This window comes from Scyliorhinus canicula, chromosome 12 (assembly GCF_902713615.1).
Source record: "Scyliorhinus canicula chromosome 12, sScyCan1.1, whole genome shotgun sequence".
Taxonomy (NCBI): Eukaryota; Metazoa; Chordata; class Chondrichthyes; order Carcharhiniformes; family Scyliorhinidae; genus Scyliorhinus; species Scyliorhinus canicula.
In genome coordinates this window covers 40,648,451-40,674,493 of record NC_052157.1, presented here as the reverse complement: position 1 = coordinate 40,674,493, position 26,043 = coordinate 40,648,451, and the positions used below count along the sequence as shown (strand labels likewise).

At 45.3% G+C, this 26,043-nt stretch overlaps 1 protein-coding gene across 2 annotated transcripts in view; it reads left to right on the top strand.

Moving 5' to 3' along the window:
• zgc:162879 (ras and EF-hand domain-containing protein) overlaps positions 1–25,805 on the top strand; it is a 116,002-nt gene extending 90,197 nt beyond the window's left edge. For both annotated transcript variants that reach the window (XM_038813825.1, XM_038813826.1), the window contains exons 9-17: positions 114–187; positions 1,893–2,061; positions 6,978–7,097; positions 12,568–12,712; positions 14,560–14,641; positions 18,224–18,338; positions 22,565–22,684; positions 23,491–23,567; positions 25,391–25,805. In XM_038813825.1, coding sequence (XP_038669753.1) covers positions 114–187; positions 1,893–2,061; positions 6,978–7,097; positions 12,568–12,712; positions 14,560–14,641; positions 18,224–18,338; positions 22,565–22,684; positions 23,491–23,567; positions 25,391–25,493 — 1,005 coding nt within the window. In that variant the 3' untranslated portion in view covers positions 25,494–25,805. The remainder of the gene's footprint in view (positions 1–113; positions 188–1,892; positions 2,062–6,977; positions 7,098–12,567; positions 12,713–14,559; positions 14,642–18,223; positions 18,339–22,564; positions 22,685–23,490; positions 23,568–25,390) is intronic.
• The last annotated feature ends 238 nt before the right edge of the window (positions 25,806–26,043 follow it).

Genomic DNA, 26,043 nt, shown 5'->3' with positions numbered 1-26,043 from the left:
TGCTGGGCGTAAAGAATAACTATTGCATTATTGTCCAAATTTTGGAAACTGTAGTGCTGGATGACTGACATTTCAGGAAGGAATATTTTCTGAAGCATATCTTATGATTACAGTCTACCTTAAATGGATTGGTTCCAGAGAGAGGAGTGAAATCAGAAGTACAAAATGGAATATCTGGCTACAACAGGTATGGCAACAGACGTCAGCATTATTTAAATAAGAGCATTGGAATTATTGCACCATCCACAGTAGCACTGTCAACTTCATTAGGGGCTGGTTTAGCTCACTGGGCTAAATTGCTGGCTTTTCAAGCAGACCAAGCAGGCCAGCAGCACGGTTCGATTCCTGTACCAGCCTCCCCGGACAGGCGCCGGAATATGGTGACTAGGGGCTTCTCACAGTAACTTAATTGAAGCCTACTCGTGACAATAAGCGATTTTCATTTTTCATTTTCATTAGAAAGAGCTGGGTTAATGACCTGGGGCTTATCCTTCCAAACTGAAACATAAGCAAGCCTCTTTGAAAAGTGCGTGACAGAATATAGTTTTGAGAAGTATCTCAGTCACCTGAAAGGCAGGTTGAAAGAACAGTGAACTCCTTAATATAGATGCTGGCTTCTGTTACATGTTATACCAGAAAGTCAACGAAAGGAAATTGCAAAAAAAAAACCCAACCTATTTGCAAATAGTTAAGAAGGTGGAAAGCAGTAGACGTTCGGGTCACTCTGGGAATGGTAATAAAGGAATGCTGGACAGGCATTGTAGGTTGGCCAGCCCTGAAAATGGGGCAGATCCATGGGTGCAGAATCAGCTGGCAAACCCACTGTTCACCTCTCCTCCGAGGCCAAGTGAGTACCATACATTAACAAAAGATTGCTGCAAATTCTCAAAAGTAATACCTTTTTGTATGTGGAGGTAATGGGTGGGCATTAACAAAATATTGAGGGCGCGAGTGAGTTCAGTGGGTAGAGGAAGAGGGGTGGTGTAGTCTCAGGGGGCCTAGTTGGACAACTGTAAACCATTGGACCAGGAATGAGGTTGCAGGACTATAAATTGTTGCATTCCTGTACTCTTGCATATAATAGAAACTAGTTTGAAAGCATACAAGCTCATTTGCTTCCAACCACCGGCGAGGCTTCAGTCCCTCTGTTTGGACTCTGCTGGACTCTGAACTGGCCCTATGAACAAAAGGACCATTTTCTGATTTATTATCTTGTTCAGAGAACTGACCTTTCTAGCCTGTTGCCTGTGATACTGGAATTGCTGTAACCAATGCAATCTGTATGCATAGTCATTCTTCAGATACAATTAAAAATGCTTGCAAAGCACCGGCTTTATTTCTAGGCATGTAAAAATCTAAAATAATGACGTATATCAAACTATTACAGTATTGTGCAAAGTTATGGTCTCAATTATAGGAAACATTGGAGAAAAAGATTTACAATGATGGCACTAAAACTGAGAAATTACAGCTCGAGGAAAAGATTCAATAAAGCTTTTGTCTTGAGAAAAATGAGAAGACTTGGGAGGTGACATGATTAAGGTCTACAAATTAATGGATTAGTTGGACAGGACCGATGCGAAGAGATCCAATAAAGGCAACGGTTGAGGGAGGGAGAAATTTGTTTACTCGGTGTGATTTGACTGTGGAACTCAGTAACACAGGGAGTGGTTGAGACAACTGGATGCCTTTTTAATGGAAACTAGATGAGTAAGTGAGAGAAAAAGGGTCAACAAGATGTGCTGAAAGGTTGAGGTAGATTAAATGGGAGGAGATTTGGATTGAGTATTAAAAAGGTTAATTGAACCAAAAGGCCTGTCGTCTGTGCTGTATATTGTTTGAATTTCTCAAATGGTAACAAAGAGCCTATAATCTTTAAATAATAAATCCAGGCAGAGAATCTCTGAAGTGGCAAACTGGGCGGACCGATACCTGGACAGCGGGGTGTCCACATCTCAAGACATGGTGGATTATTCCTCGGATGATTACGACAGTGAAGGAAGCGACGTTTCCCATGAAACGATGCACTACAGTTATTCGAATGTGGCATCAGATGCTGAGGTGAGCTGACCTGTTTAGAAATGATTTCAGGAGTGTAATGGGCACTCTGGAGTGACTATGACGGGGCTTTATAACCTGGTTGTTTCCAAATGATAACTGTTGTGAGAGTGAATGTTTAATTTACAATTATCACTTGAGCCCAGATTGTGAGCCTTGGACATTCTCCAATTGAATCTTTGCCTTTCATTTTCACACATAAATTCCATGGGGGATTAAAAAAAAATAATTTTAGTTTCTGTTTCGATCACTTGCTCTTGAATCACTGTAAGCATGCTACATGTCATCGCTGTGTCATGATGACCTGCCCAAAGACTTGTGATGAGTTTTCAATTCACTCAGCTAATGGGGTCTTCATAATTGAATAATATGTTATGGAGGAAGGAAATTTAGTATAAGTGGCAATGGCCTTCTAACAGGGATCAGTTAAGGGAGCTAGCTATTGGATTATTATACTTTTGGTTATGGGTGACCAACTTGGAGATGTTTTGAGTGCAGCAATTTTCTTCTTTTCCTGTGTTGTTACATCTAGCATTCTCGCAAATTCCACATAGCTTTCACGGTCTGTCACTTCCAATACCTCCCATAAAATGTTAACCAACTGCTACAAAATAATTGATACCAATTAATCCTGATTTTCCAAGGGGAGGGCATTTCATTTCATACGAGTTCCGAAATAAGCGGTTCAAACCAGAACGATTTGGAGCTATATTGTGTCTTTAATGTAGTACAACTTTAAGTTACAGAAAATATACAGAACAGGAACGAGCTCTTTCGCCTAAATGGTCTGTGCCCCTGTTCATGCTCCACACATCATCTCATCCCATCAGAATATCCTTCTATTCCTCTCTCCTTTGTGTGTCCAGCTTCCCACTTGAATGCATCTGTGCTATTCACCACATGTGGTAGTGAGTTACATCTTCTAACCACTCTCTTTTGCGTAAAGAAGCTCGTTCTGAATTCCCTAGCGTATGTTTATGCCCCTAGTTCTGGTCCCCGCACAAGTGGGAACATCTTCATATTTACTTATCAAAACAAATCAAGTAAAGACCTCTAACAGGTCATCATTCAGCCTTTTACTTTCTAAAGAATGGGTTCCCAGCCTCAACGTTCTTTCCTAATGGACCTAACCTCTCGGTTCTGGAATCAACCTTTTGAATGATTTTCAGTACTTCTGTTTCTTTATAATACTATGGAGACCAGAACATTTCCCAGGGCATCTATTACATGTGTTGCTGTAAATATTGGGTTTACAAATTGGTCCCAGCTACATTTGGTAGAACTGGGCCTCATAATTAAAACAAAGCTGCCAGATTTCTGCTTTATTTCCAAACAAATAAATAATTGAAGAATAAACTGACTTGTCGTCAAGAGAAATATTGGGCGGAATTCTGTGATCCTGACGCTAAGTGTTGACGCCGTCGGAACATTGCCTCAGGATCAGAAATTCTGGCCCCTACAGGGGGCCAACACGGCACTGGAGTGGCCCACGCCGCTCCCGCTGCTGATCCTGCGTCAACTGGGCGCCGTGGGGTCCGCGCATGCGCAGTGGCACCGGCGCCAACGCGCAGTGGCTCCCTTTTCCGCGCCGGCCCCGATGCCAAATGGCGTAGGGCTAAAGGGGTCAGCGCAGAAGAAAGGAGGCCCCCAGCCTGAGAGGCCGGCCCACCGATCAGTGAGCTCCGACCACGGGCTAGGCCACAACGGAGGCCCCCCCCCCTCAGGGTCGAACCCTCCCCACACCCCACAGGCTGCCCCCAGACCCTTCCACGCGGAAGTCCAACCGGCTGAGAGTAGGTTAGAATGGTGCCGGCGGCACTTGGGCTTTTTGCTACGGCAGCTCAGCCCATACCTGGCCGAGAATCGGTGGGAGGGGCTGTGTAGAGTGGCCCCCGACCGGCACCACGCTGACCACGCTGGTGCCAATGGCACTGATTCTCCGCTCTGCGTCGGGGCGCCGTGGCGTGATTCGTGCCGTCGCGGCTATTCTCCGGCCCGGCCCCAGGCTGAGAGAATCCCGTCCATTATGCCTGAATTTGTTGAACAAATAGTCACGTGCACATTGTACACATTGTTATTAACGTTAGAGTCAGCCAGAGTTGCTGGAGACTTTTTGTCATTCCCATCATTACCTTCACGAAAGTGTAATCTCACACTTCACCTCCCTGTGAGTTTCATGGGTTTGTTGGATTTCCACATTAATTGTCCAATGTAATCATCACAGATAGTTAGTTGACAGCAGAAGCCCCTTGTTCACAATGTTGGTTAGTAACTCCCAGCCAACCTCTCTGGCCCAGAAAGTGAGCAATTAAAAGCGTGGAGTCATTCCTTCTTATAGTGAATTGTCGATGGGGATTTTTCCTACTTTCATTATTGCCTCTTCTTTTCTATTTCTTAATCCAATCTTTCTTTTTCTCCTTATTTCTCTGCATCTGGTTCGACATTGAATTAGTTCCCTTTAATTTATTATCCTCCTCAGTCTGTTTATTTTTCAATCTGTAAATCTCTTTAAGGAGATAACACTCTGTCCAGCAAGGTCTCTTGATGTGTTGTTTTTATTTTTAGCTTTCGCTTACAGCAACTAAGCAATTTCAAAAGTAAAATCAGCGGGAGGAAGCAGGAAAAAGTCTAGCAAACTGGATATGTCTTAAGATGCCATACCCCAGTAAAGAACACTCCAACATGCACCCAAAGGCTTTATATAAAATCTGTTCAAATGTTTCTGTCATGTGGCTGATTCTCAAATGCCCTCCGGGATGGGCAATAAATAAATGCTGGCCCAGCCAGCGAAGCCCAGATCCCATGAATCAATGAAAAACAAAATCAGAGTTTCAACAAGCTGCACCGATCTGATGCCCCAACATCTTGGCACATTTTAAGTATGAGGAGGAGATTGTTGCTAGGTGTCGGTTAATCTCATTTTTTGGGATCTAGATCTGTTATTTTATTTTTAGAATTGTGATTCTGTCAAAAAATACTAACACTTTCTTATCAAATCTCTCCGAACCAACCAGACTGGGTGACCTTGACTTGAATTAAATATCAATCTATGCCTTTATATCATCAGTTGCCTGCTTCTACATTTTTCTCCTCACTAACTGCTTTGCAATTAAACTTGTTATTCCACATTCCCCTTTCTGTAAAACTATGTAACACACGACTGAGATCAAGACCTAGCAACCACAAATATTAAAATCAATAATAGAATAGCAACCATGTAGACTTGCTCTTGGTTGCCACGTAAGGTGTTCTACCAACTATAGTTCAGGTTTGTGATCAATTTGCATTTTTGGGATCTCGTATAATGAGCAATTGCTCTTTTATTGTTCAGTTTCCAGGTAAACCGAACATAGGGTGAAGCAGAATTTTAGGTAACCAAAACCTGCAATTTTAAACAAAGGTGTATTGTTTGGCGTTTTACTTTGAATGTAATTATACATTTAGGTATGAAATATTGGGAAGATCAAAACTATTATAGTTTTCGATCCCTGCCTCTAATGCCGTTCCTTTTCGTTCTGCCTTGCCACTGGCTAAGACTAAACCAAAGTTTTAACAACCTGGGTCTTCTATTTGATCCGAACTGAGCATCACTGCCCCCTCGATCATCAATCGGCCAACTTTCATTTCAGCATTGTCCTCCATCTGCCTCCTGCTGCTGAAACCCTTACCCATGCATTAGGGCCGGCACAGTGAGCACTGTTGCCTCACAGCGGCAGGGACCCGGGTTCGATTCCTGGCTTGGGTCATCGTGCAGAATCTATTGATGATTGTATTCCACGTGGCGTCGGTGCTAGCCCCTCCACAGTCGTTGAATCGATTCAGGATCGGCAGCAGTTTTTCTGTCGTGAAAGTCCACAAATTCTGCATTGGCATCAACACTTAGTCTCAGAAACGGAGAATCCCGCCACTTGAGTTCAAATCCTTCATTGTTAACTTTGCAAATACTGTGACAATGAGTGCATGCTCCCGTGAATGATTAAAAGCAGTTGATACTAATTTGGGGAAAGATTAGGACACATAGAAAACAGCTACGCCTGACGGGCAGCATCCCACCCCCAAGGTGAATATCCAGTTCTGATTGGTTGCTCGGAGCCTGCCTGCGTGCTCGGAGTGGTCGTGTCACCTGTCAATCACCCACCAAGAGTAACGAGTTGAACTTGTTATTCAAAGTTTGTTTTCTGGGACAATCTATTCTTCTGAGCGCTTTCATTGCCATCCAATTTAACAATCCATGATCTGGTTTGTTCTTGAGATAAACACCATCTAATTTAATGCTTTGTTTGCAATTGAATAGTACAAACATACCAGTAATTGATAGATTTAAAAAAGAAACGGTTCCAACCATGCGGGGAGAAGGGCAAAATATTCTGTGGTTTCAAACCAATGTTGAAGACAGACTGGCTTCAGATTCTGTCTTTACCGGATACCTGCTCAGCAGGTGAACAACATGGCTTCAACCCTCCCTCCCTCTCTCTTTAACCTCTTCCAGCTCCACAACCCTCAGAAGTCTTCTCTCTCTCTCTCTTTCTCTCTCTCTCTCTCTCTCTCTCTCTTTTCCGCCCCCATTTAAGATTCCCATTTTGGTCACCAAGCTTAGTATCTTGTTAGTGTCATATCTTGTTGGTGTCAAAGTTTGTTTGATATCTCTTTTGAGTAGCTTGCGATTTTTGTAACCTTAAAGATGATATTGTAAATGTAGATTTTTACTGAACGTGTAATTCAGAACAGCAATGAGGAGTTCTTTGTTGAAGGGGACAAAGAACTGTCATGGAAAACAGTTCGATTAATGTTATACCTGTCGGGGGGGGAAAAAATATGATATGTGAGAAACCTTTCCATGTGTATAATAATAACTGTCCACTTGGTATGGCATTGAATTTGAGAACAGCAGGGAATTTATTGGCCTGTGTTTCTATTAGATGCCAGAGCTGAGATCCGAAACGGAAGGAGTGTACGGGAGCTGGAGGCCATCACGGCCTGTCAGCCGCTGCAGTTCCACAGCATCTTCCAGGAGACGTCTGCCAGCATTCTCGACAAAGGTAATATCCAAATAATGGCCCAACAGGAAATGATCTTCCATCCAACCCATTCTACAGAATTCCGATACCTCGTGCAGTTTTTGTTTCCCTACTTAAGAAAGGATATACTTGCCATAAGATGAGTGTAGTGGAGCTTCACTAGGCTGATACTGGGGCTGGTGGGACTGACCGCGGAGGAGAAAGTGGTTCGACTGGGCCTGTAAAGGATGTGACGAGGCCTGATTGAAACATATAAAATTCTAACAGGGCTGGACAGACTGATGCAGGGAGGATGGTTTTCCCTGGTGACTTTGATTCTCCGTTCCTTCATGTCGGCGGGATTCTTCGTTCCCATTGCAGTGAATGGGAGATTGGGCTGAGTGCCAAATTTTCAGCCCTTGCTGGCAGCGGTAGCGAAGTGGACTCACAACGGAGAATCCCGTCCAGTCTCAGGATACGGGGTAGACCATTTAGGACTGAAATGAAGAAACGTTTCTTGGATAGTGAACCTATGGAATTTTCTACCACAGAAGACTGCAGAGGCCAAGTCACTGAATGTATTCAAGAAAGAGATGGATCATTTAAAAGATTTTTATGGCATTGAGAGGGAGGATCAGCCATGATTATATTGAATGGCAGAGCAGGCTCGAAGGGCTGGATGGCCTACTCCTGCTCCTAGTTTGTATACCTTCCCAAACACAGGCAGGAACACTTGATTTTTTTATTTTAAATTTCAAGGCAGTCGGGTGGCAAACGAAATCTGGGGAAATTTCACTCCAACTCCCGTAAGGAGATCCAAACCACTGAGTATTTATTTATTTAGCAAAAAACAGGTGCCGTAGTGCAAGCTGTTTCTTTTGGTCCTGCTGTGTTGAATGTGGACGATTTCTTACTTTGTCCAAGAATCGTTCCTGGGTGACATCCTGTGTAGAACACTAGAAATGGCTGTCACTGTGTGACTTGAGATTTCTTTAATCAGGAAAATTGTGAATTGTCAAAAAGCGGGAATAAAACTTCACAATGAAAAATGGCATATAATTGAAAGCATTACTACCAGTGAATGGATTTGTTGGGGGAAAGGGCGGTGGGTTGCATTTTGTGCTCGATGGTGATAAACTGTCTGTAAGAAGCCTCAGCCCATTTCACCGATTGTGGTGCCAGTTATCCACCTTAAATGCCAATTCCGTGAGAGAAAAGTGTTTCTCTTTTTATTTTTATTTTTTAATTTATTTATTTATTTAAAACGTTTTTTAGAGTACCCAATTCATTTTTTCGAATTAAGGGGCAATTTAGCATTTTAGCACTGTTGCTTCACAGCGCCAGGATCTCTGGTTCGATTCCTGGCTTGGATCACTGTCTGTGTGGAGTCTGCACGGAGTCTGCATGTTCTCCCTGTGTCTTTGTGGGTTTGCTCCGGTTTCCTCCCACTAGTCCTGAAAGGCGTGCTTGATAGGTGAATTGGACATTCTGAATTCTCCCTCAGTGTACCTGAGCAGGTGCCAGAGTGTGGTGATGAGGGGATTTTCACAGTGGCTTCATTGCAGTCTTGCAGCATGGTGGAGCAGTGAAGGTAATATAGGGGGCGATTCTCCGAGCCCTGCACCGGGCTGGAGAATCGCCGCAACCGCGCCACGTCGCCCTGACGCCGGCTCGCGATTCTCTGAGGTGCGGAGAATCGGCACCATTTGCGCCGGCCCAGTTGGCGCGGTTTCGGCTGCGGGCCGCTGGAATTGGCGGGGCCGCTGATTCTCCGGCTTGGATGGGCCGAGTGGCCGAGCGGTACGACCGAGTCCCGCCGGTGTCGTTCACACCTGGTCGCTGCCGGCGGGAACTCTGCGCGAACGGTCGGGAGGAGGGGGGGGGTGGCCTGCTGGGGGGATGGGGGCTCCGTCCCCAGGGTGGGGGGGGCCTCCAATGGGGTCTGGCCCATGATCGGGGCCCACCAATCGGCGGGCCAGTCTCGTCCCTCCCCCCGGGCCAACTTTCCTGCGTGGCCGGCCCCTGAATACTGACGCCATGTTGAGTCGGGGCCGGCGCGCTGAAAAATCCCCACGCATGCGCAGGTTGGCGCAGCCCAACTGCACTTTCGCGGGTTGGTGTGTCGCCCATTTGGCGCCAGGAAGAGAGGCTGGAGCGGCGTGAACCGCTCCAGCGCCATGCTGGCCCTCTGTGGGGGCCAGAATCGGTCGTCCCCGTGCCAGTTTCACGCTGTCGTGAAATGCGACAGCGTTCACGACAGCGCGAACACTTGGGCTCCATTTGGGAGAATCACCCCCATAGTCTTTGTGTGAAGCTTTACACAAGGAATGCTAAATTGTGAAATCTAGCCTGTAGTGTCTTGGATTGAAATTAGGTATACAGAGTTTCCCTTTTGTATTTCGTTTTGGTTTCCAGTATCCCATCTCCAGAATTGAATGTACAACGTATTCATCTCCTTTCCAGTCAGCTGTCCTACTCGTAACACATAAGAGCGCATTTAGGTGTAGTGTTTCTGTTCTGCCACATTTAAGGCTCTTTGTAAACTTTTCACTGTTGCACTCATACTCTTGGGGGGGGGGGGGGGGGTCACCCAGGTGATCAGAGGTCCCCGGGTGGTTGGCTTCTGGCCAGGTTGGCTATCTGGAACTGCTGGTGCCACCTAGGCGCCTGGCACCCTTGCAGTGCCACTCATGCCAGATTGGCAGGGATACTGTCAGACTGGTAGTGCATGCTGGCATTGTACCCGTGCCGTGGGATTGGGTCCGGGGTTGTACTGTCCGTATGTGGTGGGGTGCAGGGGGTCTGAGCACACACCCAACAGGTGGGTTGGGCATTGAGAGGGTCCAGGGGTTGCATTGGGTGGTCGTAAAATTGGGGTGCCATTTAAAAATGGCTTTCCAATCCCTTCCTGCTCTTGAGGAGCTCCACTCGTTGGAGCTCCTGAGTACAGGAAATATGGCTAAGTGCAGCCTGGCCGGTGGCCGGTGGGGGGGGGGGGGGGGGGAAAGAAGGCGAAGGCGCGGGGCGGTCCCCGCTGGGGCATGAAAACAAGACAGGGTGCCGTTAGATAGCAGGGTCACAGGGTCATTCCCGGTGCTTAAGACCCTGCTAATCCCACCTAGAACGGCACTCTGCTTTAGTATGGTTCGTTAGATCGCCTCCAGAGTTAGATATAGACACTTTAAAGCAGGGGAAATGGGACTAATTGGATAGTTCTTTTCAAGAGTCAGCATTATCAGGATGGGCTATATTACAGACTTCCCCAAAAGGCTGTTGATGCTGGGTTAATTGAGATCTAAGCCTGTGATCTACACTTTTGATAGAAAAGGGTATAGAGGGTTGTGGAGCTGAGGTGCAGATCTACCCCAATCTGACTGAATGGTAGAAGAGGTTCAAAGGGTTGAATTGCTTCCACCTCACCTTCCAACAGACCCCTGTTTTACTTGCAAAATTCTGTAGTTCCTGTAAACTCTTGCCAGAGGACTGTAACATTAGACCCCCAAGGTTTTTGACCTTAAATGGTGAGTAGATTAAAACCATCTGCTGGTAACATCAATCTCGCGACTATCTTGCAATGTTATGCTTATTAATGTCCATAGAATTCATATCCACTATGTATCGGGGGCAAGGTAGCACAGAAATGGGGAATGTTACCTTGGGAGTTTTACACCCCCACCCCTGCCAAGCGGTATGTTTTAGATGGGGGTGTGAGGTAAAATTGGTCAGATGGTCAGACCCCTGATCTGGTCCCTGCAATACAGTGGTTTGCTGCCCACCCTTGGGCCTATTGAGGCCCTTATCTGCCAAATAAGCGGAAATTGGAGGACTTCAATCCCCCTACACTGCTGTGGTGGGCAGGTGGAAGTTGGTGAAAGAGCAGGAAAGGGATTGCCTCTGAGGGGGCTGCCTTGTGTGCATCGGGGCACTTCCCTAAGATTGTGCCCCTCCCCTTTGTGTCTCCCCTTCTACTCCACAAGTACTTTAATGTCTGTGGCTTGTGTGCAGTCCGTGCAATAACATTTGGCTTGCCTCGCATCCACATAGTTTAAAGGGAACATTATTGTTCACACATCAAAACGGCCACTCCAAAAAGTAATTCTTTGTTTAAGCTTTTGGTCACATCTCTTAATCTCTTCATACAACTGTGTTTAAATTCAGTCTGAATCCTTGGAACACGCTTATGATGTTAAAAGCATTGTACAAAATGGAGTTGATGCACACACATGGGGTGGAATTCTCCGCTCCCCACATGGCGTGGGAGAATTGTGGGAGGGCCTCCTGACACTTTTTACGCCCCCCTGGCGCCCCCAGCGATTCTCTTCCCCCCCGCTCGGAGAAATCGCCGCTCGCCGTTTTTCACGGCGAACGGCGATTCTCTGAGCCCGATGGGCCGAGCGGCCGGCCCTTCACGCCTGTTTCACCACGGCAGCAACCACACCTGGTCGCTGCATTTGTGAAACGGGCGGCAGATGCTAATTTTGGGCATCCAGGGGCCCGATTTGGACGGGAGCACCGCGACTGTGCTCCGGAGGGGACAGGCCCGCGATCGGTGCCCACCGATCATCAGGCCTGCGTCCAAAACGGACGCACTCGTTCCCCTCCGCCGCCCGGCAGGATCAAGCCGCCACGTCTTGCCGGGCGACGGTGGAGAAAGACGGCTCCGCGCATGTGTGGGTTCGTGCCGTCTGCGCGCTGATCTCATCTGCGCATGCGTGGGTTGGAACTGGCAACCCGCGCACGCGCGGATGAAATCAGAGATGCGCCGTTCGGGCGTAATTTCCGGCGCGACATAGTCGCGGCCGGGAACGACGGGGGCCCGCTCCTAGCCCCCCGGGTGGGGATGAATTAGGTGCGGGGAGCGGGCCCTGAGGCCGTCGTGAACCTCGGCGAGTTCACGACGGCCTCCGCGATTTTTGGACCCAGCGGAGAATTCCGCCCCTGATGTATGATACCATATAGGTTTGCGGTAAAATGCTCTGAACATATCTTCAGCCACTATGAACCTGTATCCCAACACACATAACACGCAATCTGTGGCACATCCATATCTTCGCTGATTTGCTTTAGGGCACCCAGATGAATTGGAGAAAGTAGCTTTGACGGCCCAGTAGGTCGCCCTGCTGGATGCCTGACCTAATCTTTAACCTTTTAACCTCATTACAATTTTAGCTTTTTAAAAAAAAAATAGCAATTGGGGGCAGGACGGTGGCAAAGTTAGCCCTGATGCCTCACGGCGTCGAGGTCCCAGGTTGGATCCCGGCTGTGGGTCACTGTCCATTTGGAGTTTGCACTTTCTCCCCGTGCTTGCGTGGCTTTTGCCCCCACAACCCAAAGATGTGCAGGCTAGGTGGATTGGCCATGCTAAATTGCCCCTTAATTGGAAAAAATGAATTGGGTACTCTAAATTTTTTTTTTAAAATAGCAATTCAACGGTGATTGGAGTTTTTGAGTTCTGTTCTTACTTAGTCTATGTTAATAGATTTGTGCACTTATCAATTATTTTTACTTTCAGAACACGAGCGCTGTAGAGAACAAATCCTCGGAAGATGGACCACTCTATAGACTTGTTCTTGCAGGAGATGCTGGCTCAGGGAAATCCAGTTTTCTACTGCGCCTGTGTATGAACGAATTCAAAGGACACATTCCTACTACATTGGGTAAGTTAAGTATCCCTTGCTATCTGCTTGTATCTTTAAAGGGTGACGTGTGTTCAGAAATGGGGTTACCTTCAGCATATTGATCTGATCACAAAAAATATTGGGGCAATTTTCCTTGAATAACTTCCTCAGCCAGTGGACATGGCTGGTAGAGCACATCCAAGCCCATTCTGCCGAAAGGTACCTGAACCAATTAATAATTTCAGGTTTGGGCCCTTGTAATGGCCCTACTTTGCTCTTCCAAAAGTTAAATTGCTGCCTATTTTGGAACCTTTTCCCTGATTTTTGAAGCAAGAGGGCCCTGGTGATTGTCCTGGTGGTGATGGGAGGTCAGTCACCTATCTTTCTCAAATCTCCCAAGATTGCTGCCAGCTTATTTTCCAATTCTCTGCTTAGGCAAGCTAGGTGCAAGCATGAGGCCCATTTTGTGTGATGGGCCTGCACCGAGTGAAGAGTGGGAAAATGGAGGCGGGTAGTTTGTGCCACCCTGCTGCTTATTATTGCATGAACGTGCCACCAGCTGTTCCAGAAGAAAATGCCTGACCTCCACCCAATGACAAGATCCTCCGAAATGCAAATGAACAAAAAAGGGCTTGTTGCCCTCTACTGGGGAATAAGCATATCCCAGGCACAAAGCAGAAAATATCACCCCAGACTCTTCCATATCTCAATGGTGTCCACCTTTACTGATTCACATTCCATTCCTGGCAGTCGTGAACTGGAGGCTAGAAATTGAGATATTTCTCCTTCCTGTAATCTAATGTGTTTTACTCTGCTACTTTCTAAATGCTTTGCTAATATGGAAGTGTTTTATGTCAAATGCTATTTGTGGTACAGGCCCTTATGATGGTCCTACTTTGCTTTTGAAAAGCTGAATGGCCAGCAGCTTTTCGAGTTTTTGTTCAAAAGGTTTGAACCCTCGTGATCATTTTGTTCATTGTGGGGGAAGATGGGGTGAGTGATAATGGGGATGAGTTGCCGATAACAAACAAATTTGGTTGACCCGACTTTGACTGCTCCAGAATGAATTGAGATTTGGAAATATTGAAACTTTGAGAAGCTAAAGTTTGTTTTTTACATGGAGAAAAAGCTGCCATCAGTAAAATTAACCATTAATTTATCATTATCGTCATGAAAATCTCAACTGCTTTACGAGAGGAAAGCTTCCATCTGTGCCTGGCCCATATGTGACTCCAGTTCCACACCAACTCTTACTCTTAGCAAAGCCACTCGGATATATCAAAACCATTACAAGTGACTCTAAAAGTAGGTTCACCACCTTCACAGGGTAACCTGGAATGGGCAATAAATGGTGATAATGTCCAGTTCCTGAGAATCAATACACTTTTGGGTTTTTTTATTCGTTGATTGGATGTGGGTGTCGCTGGCTGGGCCAGCATTTTTGCCCTTCCCTTGAACTGAGTGGCTGCCAGGCTACTTCTCCAGGTTACGTCAGAGGGCATTTAAGAGTCAGCCACATTGTTATGGGTCTGGAGACACATGTATGGCAGACATGGTAGAAGGCAGCAGATTTCCTTCAATAAAGGACATTCGTGAGCCAGACGGGTTTTTATGACACTCTTAATGGTTTCATGGTCATCGTTACACTTTTAATTCCAGATTTAAACCCGGGTGCCCAAAGAATTACCCTAGGTCTCTGGATTACTAGTCTAGTGACAATACCACTATGCCACTGCCTCAAAATACAAAAATAACATTTACCCAATTATAATGGAGCATGTCAATGATTACATCTTTCTTTAACTAACTTTAGTTTTCTGTGTTTTTTAAATGTGCTAATCCTAGTGAAACCCCAGTGTTTAAAAAAAAAACCTGTTTGTTTCTAGGAGTTGATTTTCAAATGAAGAAACTATTAGTCGATGGTGAAAGTGCCACATTGCAGATTTGGGACACTGCTGGGCAAGAGAGGTAAAGGTGACTGTTTAAAATGAGAGATCTCTTTTTATTCATTTGCAGAATGTGGGCACTGCTGGCTAGGTCAGTATTTATTGGCCATCCCTAGTTACCCTTCAGAAGATGGTGGTGAGCTCCCTTCTTGACCGCTGCAGTCCCCACGATGTATGTACATCTGCAGTGCTGTTAGGGAGGGAGATCCAAGATTTTGACCCAGCGACAGTAAAGGAACGGCAATATATTTCCAAGTCAGGGTGGTGAGTGACTTGGAGGGGAACCCCCAGGTGGTGGTGTTCCCAGGTATCTGCTGCTCTTGTCTTTCTAAATGGTAGCCATGATGTGGAGATGCTGGCGTTGGACTGGGGTGAGCACAGTAAGAAGTCTTACAACACCAGGTTAAAGTCCAACAGGTTTGTTTCAAACACGAGCTTTCGGAGCACGGCTCCTTCTTCAGGTGAATGGAAAGGCTTGTTCCAGAAATGTTTATATAGACACAGTCAGAGATGCCCCGGAATGCGAGCACCTGCAGGCAATCAAATCATCAAAGATGCAGAGAGAGAGGTAACTCCAGGTTAAAGAGGTGTGAATTGTCCCAAGCCAGTTCAGTCGGTAGGCCTCTGCAAGTCCAGGCTTGTTGGTGGGGGCCGAATGTAATGCGACATGAATCCCAGATCCCGGTTGAGTCCGCATTCATGCGTGCGGAACTTAGCTATAAGTTTTTGCTCAGCAATTTTGCGTTGTCGCGTCTCCTGAAGGCCTCCTTGTAGAATGCTGACCCGGAGATCAGAGGCTGAATGTCCTTGACTGCTGAAGTGTTCCCCAACTGGAAGGGAACAGTCCTGCCTGTTGATAGTCGCACGATGCCCGTTTATTCGTTGTCGCAGTGTCTGCATGGTCTCGCCAATGTACCACGCTTCGGGACATCCTTTCCTGCAGCGTATGAGGTAGACTACATTGGTCGAGTCGCACGAGTATGCGCCGCGTACCTGGTGGGTGGTGTTACCACGTGTAATGGTGGTGTCCATGTCGATGATCTGGCATGTCTTGCAGAGATTACCCTGGCAGGGTTTTGTGGTGTTGTGGTTGCTGTTCTGAAGGCTGGGTAATTTGCTGCAAACAATGGTTTGTTTGAGGTTGCGCGGTTGTTTGAAGGCCAGTAGTGGGGGTGTGGGGATGACCTTGGCAAGATGTCCATCCTCGCTGATGATGTGTTGGAGGCTGCGAAGAAGATGTCGTAGTTTCTCCGCCCCAGGAAAGTACTGGACGACGAAGGGTACTCTGTCAGTGGTGTCCCGTGTTTGTCTTCTGAGGAGGTCGGTGCGGTTTTTTGCTGTGGCGCGGTGGAACTGTCGATCAATGAGTCGAGCGCCATATCCCGTTCGTACGAGGGCATCTTTCAGCATCTGTAGGTGTCTGTTGCGCTCCTCCTTGTCTGAGCAGATCCTGTGTATACGGAGGGCTTGTCCATAGGGGATGGCTTCTTTAATGTGTTTCGGGTGAAAGCTGGAGAAGTGGAGCATCGTGAGATTATCTGTGGGCTTGCGGTAAAGCGAGGTGCTGAGGTGACCGTCCTTGATGGAGACGAGTGTGTCCAAGAATGGAACTGAATTTGGAGAATAGTCCATGGTGAGTTTGATGGTGGGATGGAACTTATTGATGTCATCGTGTAGTCGTTTCAGTGATGCCAGGGTAATCTCTGCAAGACATGCCAGATCATCGACATGGACACCACCATTACACGTGGTAACACCACCCACCAGGTACGCGGCGCATACTCGTGCGACTCGACCAATGTAGTCTACCTCATACGCTGCAGGAAAGGATGTCCCGAAGCGTGGTACATTGGCGAGACCATGCAGACACTGCGACAACGAATAAACGGGCATCGTGCGACTATCAACAGGCAGGACTGTTCCCTTCCAGTTGGGGAACACTTCAGCAGTCAAGGACATTCAGCCTCTGATCTCCGGGTCAGCATTCTACAAGGAGGCCTTCAGGAGACGCGACAACGCAAAATTGCTGAGCAAAAACTTATAGCTAAGTTCCGCACGCATGAATGCGGACTCAACCGGGATCTGGGATTCATGTCGCATTACATTCGGCCCCCACCAACAAGCCTGGACTTGCAGAGGCCTACCGACTGAACTGGCTTGGGACAATTCACACCTCTTTAACCTGGAGTTACCTCTCTCTCTGCATCTTTGATGATTTGATTGCCTGCAGGTGCTCGCATTCCGGGGCATCTCTGACTGTGTCTATATAAACATTTCTGGAACAAGCCTTTCCATTCACCTGAAGAAGGAGCCGTGCTCCGAAAGCTCGTGTTTGAAACAAACCTGTTGGACTTTAACCTGGTGTTGTAAGACTTCTTACTTTCTAAATGGTAGCAGTCATGGGTTTGGAAGGCGCTGCCTAAGTAACCTTGGTGAGTTCCTGCAGTGCACCTTGTAGATGGAACACAACGGCTGCCACTGTTTGTTGGTGGTGGAAAGAGTGAATGTTTGTGGAAGGGGGAGCAATCAGGCGGGCTGCTTTGTCCTGGATGGTGTCGAGTTTCTTGTGTGTTGTTGGAGCTGCATTCATCCAGGCAAGTGGAGAGATTCTATTACACTCCTGACTTATCCTTGTAGATGGTGGACAGGCTTTGGGGAGGCCAGGAGGAGAGTTAGTCGCCGCATGATTCCTAGCCTTTGACCTGCTCTGATAGCAACAGTATTTATATGACTAGCTGCTGATTTCTCTGCTCAAGTTTTGAATAGGTCAGAATTTGAAACATGCATTCCTGCACAGAATTTTACTTAATGTTGTGTTTTATTGCAATAGGTGCTAAATACCTGACATAGCTACATGAAAGCAGAGTATTTATGTGATCTGTCAAAGGGTTGATGCAATGAAATACTTTCTTTGAGGTGCACGTACTTTTTTATTTCGGGTATGAAAATGACAGACAGAAAAATACTGGTTCCAGCTTGTCCCAAACAATTATGATTCACAGTACTTCCACCTTTCAGACAACTCAGAACCATGTGATCTTCTGTGAGAGGCAATAAACGGGGTTTAAAAACTGCACCAAGTTACCATTCTGAATTACAGAACCTGATTGTTTGATTCCAATGGAATAACTAATTAGTTCAGTTCACCAATGGTTGGGTGCCCAGGTGGCGAAGGTGAAAATGACCCCCGTCCCCCAGCATGTTTCACTAAAATCCTCTTTTTATCTGCGTTCGTAAAGGAATTTTCTTTCTGTTCAAAAGCTGTGTTTTTGGGAGATATCTGCTGCATCTTCCCACTAAATGAGCGGAGCTCCCTTTTCGCCTTTAACAGCCAAGCCACTCAATCTTGTTGACAGGCAGAATCCTGAGCAAGTCACATTTCACCATTTTATTCCACCATTTTACCTTTGAATTAAAGACAGTCCCAAAACTTAGCAATCTTAAAAGCTTCACATTTGCAACCACGCCTCTTACTGTTCATGGATAATATAGGTTTATCAGTTTGGTGTTTGTATTCATAGTCTGTGCAATATGAATCCATTTCCATATAGACCTTTTCAGTTTAAATGCTCATTAATGACAACTGCATTTTCTTTTATTAAAGGTTCCGCAGTATTGCCAAGTCCTATTTCCGAAAAGCTCATGGTGTGTTATTACTGTATGATGTGACTTCAGAAAATAGTTTTCTGAACGTGCGAGAGTGGATTGACGAAATTAAGGTACAAATCATTTTGTTGGCTTAGTCAAATTGCTCCAACTTGCCAATAGTTTAATGTGCTTCTCATTGGGTTACTCTGACATTGTGCACTTTCAAGTTCATATGGTCCTTCACTTGAACCGTGTTGGCGGTAATCTCACTTCTTCTTGGATAGCTTTACCGGTGTGTAGTTGGCTCAACCTCGGACAGTGTCTCCATTATTTCAGAGGTATTCAAGAGTATGTGGACATTCTTTCTTTGTTTCTCTCTTTCTCTCCTTTCTCTCTCTCTTTCTTCTCCTTTTCAATTATCTTATTCCTGCTGCATGTTTCTCCGTTTCCCTCCGGTAATATGCCTTCTACTGCATGAAGCCTTACTGTCCTTGCTGCTCAAGACAATACAAACTTGACCTTTTCTAAAATGCTCAACCTGCATTTTCTAAGGTAACTTTGTGGAAGACTAACAAACAAAAACATTAATATCGCTTTGTCTCTCGTCGTTTGGGGGACCAGGAGACAACATGCATGGGGTGCCTAATATTGCGCTAAATATGTTGTTTCCTCCAAACTTATCTTGCTGGATTCCAGCATGGGGGTAATGTATATGACAAAGGCTGGATAGCCTCTTTCTCTGCACTGTAGGGAGTCTATGGGATGGGCCATTCAGTCCTTTGAGCCTTGTCAGCTATTCAACAAGATCATGGCTGATATGATTCTCTCTTCAACTCTACTTTGGCTGTTTGCACCCCGCTCCCTCCCTACCCCATAACCCTTGACTGGTTTAACTTAACTTTGAATAAATTCAGTGGAAGCAGAGAGTGTGGCTGAGACACTAAATGAGTAGTTTGGATCTGTCTTTATCAAAAGGAAGATGCTGGCAAAGTGATATTGAAAGGGGAGATAGCTGAGATACTGGATGGACAAGACATTGTTAAACGTGCAGGCTATTAGAAAGGCTGAAAGTACTTAAAAGTCAATAAGCTGCCAAGTCCAGATGGGAAGCATTGAGGGAATTGAAGGAAGTAAGGATGAAAATTTCAGAGGCCCTGGCCATAATCTTCAAATCAGCATTAGATACCAGGTGGTGATACCAGGTGGTGTCAGAGGATTGGAGAATTGCAGATGTTACACCTTTGTTCAAAAAGATGGTGTGAGGATAAACCCAGCAACTACAAGCCAGTCAGTTTAACCTTGGTGGTGATGGGAACGCTTTTAGAAATGATGATCTCGACACAATTAACCATCACTTGGACAAGGGAGAATTAATGAAAGAAAACCAGCATGGACTTGTTAAAAGTATATTGTGAATAACTAACCGGCTTGAGTGTCTTGATGAGGTATTGCAGTTGATGTGGTATATAAGGACTTCCAAAGGTATTTGATAAATATTGGCTTTCCAGCAAATTTGAACCCCATAGGGTTCAAGAAGGGGCTGCACGGTTATGAAAGTGGCTAAAGGGTTGAAAAGGGAGAGCAGTGGTAAAGAATTGTGGAGGGAGCAGCACTACGACCACTGCTTTTCTTGATATGATAATTACTTAGACTTGAGTGTACCGGGAATAATTTCAAAATTTGCAAATGACGGTGCAGTGGTTAGCACTGCTGCCACACAACCAGGGACCCAGGTTCAATTCCAGCTGAGGAAGGCTGTCTGTGTGTGTGCGGAGCTTTCATGTTCTCCCTGTGTATGTGTAGGTTTCCTCTGGGTCCTCCGGTTTTCTCCCACGGTCCAAATATATGCTGGTTGGGTAGATTGACCATGTTAAATTGCCCCATTAGGGTCCAAAAATGTGCACGTTTGGTGGGGTTATGGAGATAGGGCAGGGGAGTGTGTCTAGTTGGGGTGCTCTTTTAGAGGGTTGGTGCAGACTTGATGGGCTGAATGGCCTCGTTTTGCACTGTAGGAGTTCTATGGTTCTATTACATAACATTTGTAGGCATAGTGAACTGAGAGAAGGATATTAATAGATTTCAGGTGGAATCGACAGACATTTGGCAGATAAAGTTTAGTGCAGCAAAATGTAAAATGATGGATTTTTGTGGGAAGAATAAAGTCAATAGAAAATAAAGAGGGAATTAGTGTGCACAAGGTGTTGAAAGTAGCAGGGCATGTACTGTACGGAGAACAATACTTTCCACTGTACCTCGGTACACATGACAATAACACCCACAATCCACAATGTTTGAGTAATACCTAGCACAAAGGAAGGTGGTTGTGGTCGTTAAGAGGTTAATCAACTCAGTCCCAAGATCTCACTTCAGGAATTCCACAGAGTAATGTCCTGGGTCCAACCATCTTCAGCTGCTTTATCAATGACCTTGTGACATAAGGTCAGAAATGGGGTTGTTCACTGATGGTTGCAAAATATCCAGCACCATTTGCAACTCCGATATTGAGGTAATCCATGCCCATATGCAGTAAGACATGGATAACATTCAGGCTTGGGCTGATAAGTGGCAAGTTACATTCACTCCATACAAGTGCCCGGCAATGACCATCTCCAGCAAAAGAGAATCCAACCATCTCCCCAAGACATTCAATGGCACTACCATCGCTGAATTCCTAATTATCAACATCCTGGGGGTTACCATTGACTAGAAACTTAACTGGACTAACTATATAAATACTGTGGCTACATGAGCAGGTCAGAGGCTAGGGAAAATATGGCAACAACTCCCCACCTGGCTCTCCAAAGCTTGTTCACCATCAACATGGCAGTCAGGAGTATGATGGAATACTCTCCACTTGCCTGGATGAGTATAGCTCCAACAACACTCAAGAAGCTCAATGCCATCCAGATCATCCTAGATTAGCATCCAATCCACCGCCTTCAACATCCACTCCCTCCACCACTGATGCACAGTAGCAGCAGTGTGTATCACCGACAAAGTGCATTGCAGGAACTCAGCAAGGTTCCTTCAACTGTAATTTCCAAACCCATGAACTCTACAACCCAGAAGGACCAGGGCAGCCAATGCATGGGAACGTCTCTTGCAAGTTCTCCTCCAAACTGCACACCATCCTGACTTGGAAACATATTGCCGTTTCTTCACAGTCGCTGAGTCAAAATCATGGAACACCCTCCCTAACAGCACTGTTGGTGTACCTACACCACATGGACTGCAGCGGTTCAAGAAGGCAGCTCGCCACCATCCTCTGAAGGGATGGGCAGTAAATTCATGGCAGCACGGTAGCATGGTGGTTAGCATAAATGCTTCACAGCTCCAGGGTCCCAGGTTCGATTCCCGGCTGGGTCACTGTCTGTGTGGAGTCTGCACGTCCTCCCCGTGTGTGCGTGGGTTTCCTCCGGGTGCTCCGGTTTCCTCCCACAGTCCAAAGATGTGCGGGTTAGGTGGATTGGCTATGCTAAATTGCCCTTAGTGTCCTAAAAAATAAGGTTAATGGGGGGGTTGTTGGGTTACTGGTATAGGGTGGATACGTTGACTTGAGTAGGGTGATCATTGCTCGGCACAACATCGAGGGCCGAAGGGCCTGTTCTGTGCTGTACTGGTCTATGTTCTATGTAAATGCTGGCCTAGCCTGTGAAAAGTTGAGTAAAAGTGGTTTTGAAAGGCATATGTAATCCTGGGAAACAGAGGCATAAAGTACAAAAGCAAAGATGTTACAACTGGAGTGCAGAATTGGATACAAATCTTAAGGAAGGATGTGAAGGCTTTATAGAGGGTTTGGTAAATATTTACAGTTATGGCAAATTGAGTTAAATGGTATATTTGAGAAGCTAAGGTTATTCTCCAAGAAGGTTGTGAAGAAATTTTACAGATGTATTCAAAATCATGAGGGGTTCAGACTGAGTAGATAGGAAGACTTCCCATTGGTAGAAATGGCAAGAACCAGAGGACCTAGATTGAAAGAACCAAAGTCAACACGAGGAAAAATATTTTTACACGGCAACTGGTTGGCATTTGGAGTGTTCTGTCTGACCGACCAGTGTGGTGGAAGCAGGTTCAATTTTGTCCTTCAAAGGGAATTGAATAAACACTCAAAGGCAACAAAAATGTGCAGGACTATGGGGAAAGATTGACTAGGTTGGAATTGTTCTCACTGGAGTTCAGAAGAATGAGGGGGATCACATAAAATTCTAACAGGACAACAATACAAAAAGACAGCCTAATGCCTGTCCCCAAAATATCCATGGTATGCAGGGTTTCATTATGTACGGTTCTTTAAAAAATCAAGGTAACCCCTTCTGTTCAGTAAATCAGTAACCATGAACAATATATTTTTCAGAACTCTACTGATATCCCGACACCGATTATGTTAATTGGGAATAAAATAGATTTAAGAAATGAAATGCCTTATACACAGTATGGCACCGTGCTGACTGCCCACGGAGAGAAACTCGCTATGGTAAGATTTTATCATGTTGTGTATGCTGTCATTAATACAAGTTAGAAACAAACTTCTTGTAAACCCTATAAACGTAAGAATGGTGTCATTAATGTAGAGCTGTTTTCATTTAAAAGACTTTTTCTCTATGCAGTTCACATCATATCAACCGACCTTGTGGCTGGTTTATTAAATGTTAACCCAGCAGATGGGACAACATTTGAATTAATCCACCACTGTGGTTATCATGATGTAAATTGTAGACTAAGCTGTGTGTAGGTCAGTACAGAGTAAACCTGTACCATCATGTTCGATTCGGAGTCCAAACTTTGGGAAGGCTGCAAAGACATTAGTTGGCGGGGGTGAGGGAGATGTCCGAGAATGGTTCCAGGGATGAGAGACATCTGTTAGAAGGATAGTTTGGAGAATCTGGGGCTCTGTTCTGCTTCGAGAGTATTGAGGTATTCAAAAATCACGAGGGATCTAGACTGCTTAGAGAGAAAATGTTTGTCGGCAGATGGGCGGAGAACCACAGATTACCGATTCAAGGTGATTGGCGAAAGAACTAACGATGACACCAGAAAGCCTTTCTTTTTCTTGCAGCATGTGGTTAGGATCTGGAATGCACTTCTTGAGAGGGTGAGGGGAGGTAGATTCAATTGTGACTTTCAACAGAGAATTGGATAGAGCCTAAAAAGAGATTTTGTAGGGTTATGGGGGAAGGGCCGAGAGGGACTAACTAAATTGTTTTTGTAGAGACCCGGCGTGGTGAACTGGTATCGGCTTCCTCCTGTACTGTGACCCTCCTGTAATTCATCTTTTTCTAGACTTACAATGCGTTATTTTGTGAAACAAGTGCAAAAGATGGGACCAATGTGGTGGAAGCAGTTCTACATTTGGCCAGGTAGGTTAATGCTAATTATAAAGGTCTGAGGTGTTAAAGGAAGCAGAAATGATCTATTACTACTATAATTATGTGGATGGTAGAATGCATGCAGCTTAAAGAAAAAGAAAGAGCTTGCATTTTTAGATAGTCTCTTATCAGCACGGTAACAGTGGCACGCACTAATGCTTCACAGCAACAGGGTCCTAGGTTCAATTCCCGACTTGGGTCACTGTCCGTGTGGAGTCTGCACGTTTTTCCCCCTGTCTGCATGGGTTTCCTCAGGGTGCTCCGGTTTCCTCCCACAAGTCCCGAAAGACATGCTGTTAGGTAATTTGGACATTCTGAATTCTCCCTCTGTGTACCCGAACATGTGCCTGAATGTGGCGACTAGGGGCTTTTCATAGTAACTTCATGCAGTGTCACTGTAAGCTTATTTGTAACAATAAAGATTATTATTATGTCTGCAAAGCTCTGAAAAGCATGATTTACTGCAAGTGTTGATCGAGACACACAAAGGTGTAACTGGGCTGCATGGTAGCACAGTGGTAAGCACCTTTGCTTCATATTGGCAGGGTCCCAGGTTTGATTCCCGGCTTGGGTAACTGTCTGTGTGGAGTCTGCGTGTTCTCCCATGTCTGCGTGGGTTTCCTCCAGGCGCTCCAGTTTCCTCCCACAAATCCCGAAAGACGTGCTGTTAGGTAATTTGGACATTCTGAATTCTCCCAAGTGTACCCGAACAGGTGCCGGAATGTGGTGCCTGGTGGCTTTTCATGGTAACTTCATTGCAGTGTTAATGTAGCCTACTTGTGACAATAAAGATTATTTTAAAAAAACAATAAAGATTATTATTATATTATCACTGTCCCTTGACTCAAAGTACTTTAAAACCCAGCTATGTAACTTTGGTGGTATATGCACTGTCAGGCATAGAATTTGGGTCCCATCAAGTAATACGTCAAGTACCACACACAGTCTAGAAAATCCTTTCACATCTCAATCCTTCTGATCAGGCGAGTGAAAGCCAGGATTCTCATTCCTGATTGCTATCCGACATTACACAAGACAGGAAAAGGCAATAGAATGAATGAACAGTTAATCAGGTATTGGTTGAGGAAGGAATGTTGGTCTGAATATTGGGAGCATTCAGTGCTCCTTTGAATAGTGCTTTGGTATTATATTGATCTCCATGCGTTGGGAAGGTCTTCCTGTTTTTGAGATGTGTATTCGCAATCATTTTTCCTGGAAGAATGTGCCATAGAAAATGGAATTGTCAAATTGCAGCCTGGCGATGCTTACATAATGGAAGTATGTGTTGAGTGGGGTATCTCTGGGTTTCAGATTCACTGACACTAATATTTTTGGTCTCCTGGTACCTTGTTCATGCTGCCACTGTTCAAGCGAGCCATGGTGATCAGTAATACTCACAGCTGAGCCTTGTTTGTTTCTAATGGGGCTTCTTCATGAGATGCAGATGACTTCTATTACATTGTGAGGTTGCATGCTGCCCCTGGGGAAGGGGGGAGGACATAAATCGCCAGAAAAAAGACGGCACAGACTGCTGCCAACAGCACACTGTTCCAGAATGCAACATCTGAAATTTGAATCCGGGCCTCATTGCCAAATTGAAGTGTAAAACTCAAGCCAGCAGAAACAAGGCCACAGCAGATCCCCTGTACGCATCAGAACAGTAAGACAGTACCCTGTTACATGTAAAGCGCTGTTCTGTAGCACCAATTAATCTTCATAATTGAAATGTAATGCACTCCATGTGGCCGACTGGATATATCTGCCACAGTGTACACCATGACATAATTTGTGTTCATTTCTCTCTTTTTATACAGAGAAGCTAAGAAGAATGCAAAGATCCGGGATCGTGTTGAACCAGTGACTAAGCTAATAGCAGCAGATGGGAAAAAGGCACTTAGCAACTGCTGCAAAGCATAGAACGAGTATTTCACAGATTGATGTTTTTCACTGACCTCTATTAAGCCATAGATTATTCATGGGATTTGTGATGTTTTCTCACAATATGCTATCACAGACTTTTTTGTTTTTTTGCAAACTACTCTCATTTGAGAGCATCTCTATTTAATGGCCAATATGTTTGGCAGATACTGTGTATATTTTTATATGAGGGTTTATAGGTTTAAATGTACATATATTGGAGCAGAGGAACACGTGTTGCCTATTCTATCTACTGGCACTTTAAAAAAAGAATGTAAAAAGTAAAATAAACTTTAGTTTTTGTAAAGTGAAGGAATTTGCTTTTTGAAATGCCGCCGCCGTTCATTAAAAGCTACCGAGTTAGAAATGGAGATGAAACGGATTACAATAAATCTGAATTTCGCTTTGAAAGCATTTAAAGCCGTTCCTTCCCCAGCTCTACTGATGGCCAAAATCTATCTACGCTGTACTTTTATTTTCTCAGACCCAGTGGGGGTGATTGTGGGAGGGGATCTTTAATCGTTATGAATGGCCAATGCTGTTTTTTGCT